Genomic DNA, 6,618 nt, shown 5'->3' on the forward strand with positions numbered 1-6,618 from the left:
AGTTTAATCCAGCCCTATCAAGTTCAATTTAATTTAGCTCTTTTCAGTTGAAATGAATAAGGTTTTGGTGCAGTTTAATTCAATTCAGCCTCATTCAATTTAATTCAGGTTCATTCAATTCAATTCAATTCAATTTAGTTTAATCACGTTTATTTCAACAGGAGCGAGAGGAACATGCATTTACATGCCTAAGTAAATAAGCACATGGAAAATAAGGGAAAGTGAGAAACACAGGAGAAGGAATATTCTCATTCGTCACAATATTGAAATGGTATAAGATCCACAAAATAGAACAACACGTGGCCTCCACAACACCCAACCCAAACCTAGCTAACCAATTCTCCGTGAGAACAAGACCGAGAGTCGCCACCCCCCCACTCTTTTCTCCGGAGAAAACAACAATGGCCGCCATATCTCGCCTCACCAAACCCTCATCCCTCTCCTCATTCCCTCGTCTATGGCGATCCATCACCACCACCACAACCACCGCCCAATCTCCGCCGTCGACTTTATCTCGCCGTTCAGATCTGAGTTCCCGTAGCACTCAGTGGGTGTTCCTTGGTTGCCCCGGTGTCGGAAAGGGGACTTACGCTAGCCGTCTATCCAAGCTTCTCGGTGTTCCTCATATCGCCACCGGTGATCTTGTTCGTCATGAGTTATCCTCCTCTGGCCCCTTGTCCACTCAGGTAGACATATACCTTTGATTAAAATAATTAACTTAAATTATTGACTTTTTTTGTGAAATGATGTATCTCAAGACCGGATCTTCAATTTATTGTCTATGAAAATATTGCTGTTTTGGTTTGGCTAATGTTGTTTAGTTACGGAACTTGATTTGTTACGTTATTGGTTTTTCGGCTTTTGCTGTTCCAGTCAGTGGCGGAGCTAGGATTTGACGTTAGACGTTAGGCGGAGTGGGGAATTCGAGCGGGGCGCTCTACTAATGTAATAGAGTAAATTAGAAAAAAAATCAAAATTTTCAGCTAAAAGATTCGATCTTTTCATGGTTCAGCTGGGTGACCGGACCGCCTGTTTGAGTTGTGGAGGTTTGGGAAGTAGGCTAAATATTCAACTTAGGTGTGTTTGGATTGAGGGATTTAGAGAGAAAAGAAAGGGAAGGAGAGTAGGAGATTTAAAATCCCTTGTTTGGATAGTAAATGAGGGTGGAGGGAAATGGAGGGGGAGAGATTTAGAGGGATCCAATTTCCCTTCTCTAAGCCTAGTCAAAATCTCTCCACAATAGACAAAATTTGGAGGGAAATTGTATCCAAACAAGTAAACAACCACTCTTCATTTCCCCTCCCCTTCCCTTCTCTCCCTTTCCCTTCCCTCCCTTTCCCTTCACTTTTGCTATCCAAACACACCCTTAGTGAATACTCCGTATTTTTTGATGTACGATATGATGCTATGGTGCTTAAAGATTGCATTTTTTTGTTCGAGTCATGAACAGTTTTTAAAATTTTGAATGAAAATTTTGGTTATTGGCATCCCCCAGTTTGCTGTGTTTTTGTTATTGCTGCGATTGCTATTGAGTGGTTTGCATCATTTGCAATAATATGACATTTACATTTTGTTTCTTGTTCCTTACAGCTTGCTGATATTGTCAACAAAGGACAGTTGGTATCTGATGAGATAATAATTTCGTTGTTGTCAAAGAGGCTTGAGGTGGGAGAGACAAAAGGTGAATCCGGTTTCATTCTTGATGGATTTCCACGCACAATTAGACAAGCGGTTAGTTCTCTTTTTTTTTGTCAGGCCCTATTATTTTGCCTTTTTAAGTCAAATTGATTGAATCATACGGTGAGCTGAGCTGATCTGATCTGATATGATCTCCGTTTGGAGAGAGACTCTTAAAATGATGGAAACAACAAGCTTAATGGTAGATGATCCTCCAAGGGCATTGCATTTTGTAAACTTTGTTGATGTATAGCTTTTTACATCAAGACAAAAATGTCAGTGCTGAGTTGTTGTCGCCAGAAGTGGGTATTTATTACCTTTTAGCCCATGTTCTGTTACGACCCGTTAAGCATTTGGACTACCCAAAGTCCAAAGTTGTCCACTGTAAATGAGAAATCATAAACGATGTCCAAATAATTGAAATCCTAGCATGTGAATGTAAGAGTTACAAACCTCACTCCATATTTGTATCATATTAGAATATGTTTGGATAATACTCATTGGAATACAGAAACATTATCATAGAGATGGGGCCGATTTACAAAAATTGTGTTGGTTATGTGCTTTAAAATAATAGTTGGAACCCCATCTGCTGTTCTCACCTTATGCTATATGGTTTTCAATTTATCATGATGGCAGCTGCTTACACTTTTCTGTTCTCGCAGGAAATATTGGAAGGGGTGACAGATATTGGCTTGGTGGTTAATCTGAGGCTACCTGAGCAAGCATTGATTGAAAAATGTCTTGGTAGGAGAGTTTGCAATCAGTGTGGTAAAAATTTCAATGTTGCCACCATTGATATCAAGGGCGAGAATGGGAAGCCTGGAATTAGTATGGCTCCCCTTAGCCCTCCTGCACAGTGTGCTTCCAAGATGATCACACGAGCCGATGATACAGAAGAAGTTGTGAAGGAACGTCTTCGCGTATACAGTGAAATGGTATAATTATTTGCTTATTTTAAACTGCTTATATAGCTCTGAACTTTTCTCTAATTTATCATCAGTAGGTGATTTTATTAGTCTTAATTTACCATTTGTTTGGACTTTGGATATTAAAAGACGAGAGGAAAGGGGGAAGGAAATGGTGGATCAATTTCCGTCCAAATTTTTCTTTGTTTGAACGATTTTAATATACTGTTGAACTGTGATTTCAGAGCCAGCCACTTGAGGAATTTTACCGGAGCCGTGGAAAACTATTGGAATTCGATCTTCCAGGGGGCATCCCCGAGTCATGGCCCAAGTTGCTGGAAGTTCTTAACCTTGATGAACAGGAAGAGAAGCTGACTGCGACAGCTTAATTATTTATTTCTAGATTGAGAGTTTGTATTGTTGCATGTTAAGCATGCTTAGCAGTTTTGTTAGTGCCATAGGAAACCTCAGGAAACACTGTACTGTAATAAATTTAATTGCGACATGTACATGGCCGAAAAAGCCATTGACGTTTGTACTATAATGATCAGAGAGTAAGACCATCAACACTCTGATCCATTAAATTCTTGATATTTTTTCGGAAAAATAAGCATACATTCATGATTTTGAGTTTGCTCTATTTTCCTAGACCATACACGGCTAGATACAACATTGATGTTTTAGCTAGAAAAACTGACGTGTTGAGCCTTCTACAAGCTCAAAATGATGACCAAGGCATTTTAATCTGAAATGGTGGGTTACTATAAATCATAATCGTAAAAATACTTATTTTTCATTTTTGTACCGAACTCGAGACTTCAAAGTTCAAACTACACAATGTGCCCCTACCTCTGAGGCTCTGAGGATGAGCTTTCACTCTACAAGACTACAACAAACCAGGAATTGTTGGTTGGACATGGAGAACTCGTTACAATAAGCCCACAAGTGACCCGTCATGGGATGTGAATTGTTGGTTGAGACACAGAGGAGACGCACGATACCTAAGAATATGCTGCGCGCAGGATATTATACAAATGCTATGGCGTTCTCTGTTTTCTGATGTAAGTCGTTTTAGAGAAAGCAATTTTTTTGGTTCGTATGTCGTTTTACAACTTATTTTAATATTTTCCAATGTATCTTTTCCTTTTCTCATGCAAATGCCACATCCATCCTTTCTATTGATTTTTTTAGCGCCTTCATGGTTGAATGCAGATATCGAGTTGAGACAATGAGACTGTCGACTGTAATAGACAATAATTTTTCTTTTGTTTTTATAAATCATCGTACTAGAGAATAATAGTATAAAACTCATCCTCGTATTACCTGATTTGTTTGTTGACGCATGCCATTTGTTTTCATTATAATTAAGGTCTTTTTCTAAGACCTACTACAGACTGTAAAATAAAAAAGAAAACTCTGCGCGTCTGGTTTTCGAGTTTCCCGGAAACTCTACAATGTGTTGGAGTTGGTAGATCACTAGATTCTGTAAAACATTTTTTTAATAGTTAGGTTCTGAATGCTGAAATGAATCGAAATTTGCTGAGAGCTGAGCTAAAATGAATCGAAATGAGCTGAATTGAACTGAAGTCTGAAGCAGGCTGAAGTGAGCTGAATTAGAGCTGAAATTATGCCGAAAAGATCAGGGCCTTATTGTGTGAGATGTCCTATAGAACGGGAAAAAAAATAACTTTATGATAAATAGTGACGCTCTTAAAAAGTCATTCGATCAGGTTTACAACTTCGTTATATGTACTAGATTGGTTCTTATTCCAGGCCTTTTTTGATCCAATGTTAGTTCCATTGTCTATGATTTGCTGATATAACTTTGGGTCTTTGGTGATGGCTGGATTTCTGGAATTTTAAGGTTTAGGGTTTCTGATAGTGAAGTCATGTAAAATGACTCAGGGTGAACTGTGCTTTCTTGCAGAACCAGCCACCTTAGGATTTTACTAAAACCGCGGAAAAATAAATTTGATCTCCCAGGGAGACATCCCTGTGTCATGGCTTAAGTTGCTGGAAGCCCCGGATACGAAGAGTAACTCAGTATTGTAGCTTAAGTATTTTGTTTATAGGAAACCTCAGAAAGCACTGCAATCTGCATAATTTAAAAGCGTCGTGTTCGTAGCTGAAGCCTTTAATGTCTGAGCTATGATGATCAAGAAGTAAAACAATCAACAGTCTGGGTTAAGTAATACTCCTTAAAATTTAGGGATACATATGACATTGTTTAAAATGGGAATGATACTTCAAAATATACCTACTGACAGCACAAGGGAAACAACTTCTCGAGAAAAAAAAACAACGGAAACTACGCCAGGGCTACAGTTCTGGGACTAGTTTGCCGAATAATATACACAGAGAAAACATGAGTAATCAATCTGGAGACATTGATATTAATAATACTCTTACAACTGAATGCCTTGCTGCTGAGAGCCTAGGATTACTGAACAGCATAAGCCTTCCTGCATTGTCCCAGATTGGAAATATCAGGGATCCGAAACTAATGTACCAACGGAAGAAGCAAATTTACGCTAACATATAAGAACATCTTCATAATATCGGTCTTACACGATAAATGTCGTCTAAGCCAAATGTGGATGATATAAATGGGACGAAGGGAATACTAGGTTGGTACTTACAACAGGGACTAGAGGATAAATATCCATTTCTGGTTGTCACCCTTCAAGTTCTTAAAGAATGAAAGATATTTGTCATCATGGGCTCCCTTGCTGTCGCCACTCCGAGCATCCATGGCTAAGCCATTATTACTAGCAGTCACTAGGAATCTAAAGCCATAACCATCGATTTCGCTCTCAGTCCACAGAAAGGAATGGTCAGGAGTATTAGGCCTGTTAGCCAATTGTAACTGCACCAAAAATTTAAAAACTTTGAACAACTAAATTACCATTACGTGGATTTTAAGGCAATGAAATAAAGTCGAAAACTCACTGGTTGATCAGCTGAGGATTGTTTAGCAGCTTGAAAATTTGATTTGTTGACCAGCATAAAGCTCCCGGCTTTAGTGCTTTGGGTATCATCCTTGTACCATTGCTGCATTAACAATGTCTAGTAGCCTTATTAGTGGCTTTATTGACGAGCATAAATCCATAAACGCAATACTCTTTGTACCACAGCTGTTTCAACCACAAGAGTGTTTTCAGAATGCAAACCCTGATAAATGTTCTGAATGCAAGCGTAAATATATATATATAGATATATAGAAAGAAACCTGATAAGCATCAGAATTGTTAGGAAGAGCAAGACACAATTTGCCAGCTCGAACGGTAACACAGTAATCACCGCCAGGTCCCTGCCTTCTACAAAAGAATCTGTAAGCCATTTTTATGTATTAAGAAGATATGAAAATATAAGAGCAGATTGTAAAGAGAAGGAAGTTGAGAGTAGAGACGGAGTCAGGATTATATATACAATAATTATCCTATAACTACCAGATTTGTTTTTCGTTGACTCGTCTTAGTCTTTTTTTAAACACTATATATTCGGTACATTATCTGATAAGATTATGGCATCACCATAATCTTCCATAATATGTTGTGTATATTTGTATTTCCATATTCTCGTATATATTGTCCTCTACCTAATATTCTTAGCTTGTAATTTAGGTTTCTTGTATCTTAACCTAGCTATGCTTGTACTATATAAGATGTCTAACCTAATACATAATATTCATCTTTCAATAATCTCTCTTACATGGTATCATTAGCCCTGTTCTTTTTTCTCCTCTCCAATGGCAAACACTATTCCAAATCCTCATGAAACTACCAAACCCCTCCTTCAACTCAATTGCTCCTCCATCACAAAACTCAACCCCTCCAACTATCCTCAATGGAAACTCCAAATTGAGTCTCTCCTCACTCGTTACTCGCTCATCTCCTATGTCGATGGCACACCACCTCCTCCTGAAACAATCGACACCCCTGACAAAAAAACTACCGCCAATCCCGCTTATGGAACTTGGTTTTTGCAAGACAAACTACTTTTCAGTTCTCTCGCAGGCACCCTTGACGACACC

General features: G+C 38.5%; 1 protein-coding gene and 1 long non-coding RNA gene across 2 annotated transcripts; one reads left to right on the forward strand and one right to left on the reverse strand.

The window, feature by feature from the left end:
• Positions 1-229: 229 nt before the first annotated feature.
• LOC141599414 (adenylate kinase 1, chloroplastic) lies at positions 230-3,209 on the forward strand. The gene is made up of 4 exons (XM_074419419.1): positions 230-686; positions 1,591-1,731; positions 2,343-2,615; positions 2,831-3,209. The coding sequence occupies exons 1-4, from the start codon at positions 402-404 to the stop codon at positions 2,972-2,974; spliced, it is 843 nt and encodes a 280-aa protein (XP_074275520.1). The 5' UTR covers positions 230-401; the 3' UTR covers positions 2,975-3,209.
• Positions 3,210-4,765: 1,556 nt separating this feature from the next.
• LOC141651590 (uncharacterized) lies at positions 4,766-6,050 on the reverse strand. Its single transcript, XR_012546905.1, has 4 exons — positions 5,815-6,050; positions 5,535-5,719; positions 5,225-5,451; positions 4,766-5,047 (listed from the first exon to the last, which is right to left on the reverse strand). It is a non-coding gene; the product is annotated as an uncharacterized LOC141651590 (long non-coding RNA).
• Between the last annotated feature and the right edge of the window lie 568 nt (positions 6,051-6,618).

Source organism: Silene latifolia, chromosome 1, assembly GCF_048544455.1.
Source record: "Silene latifolia isolate original U9 population chromosome 1, ASM4854445v1, whole genome shotgun sequence".
NCBI classification, from domain to species: Eukaryota; Viridiplantae; Streptophyta; class Magnoliopsida; order Caryophyllales; family Caryophyllaceae; genus Silene; species Silene latifolia.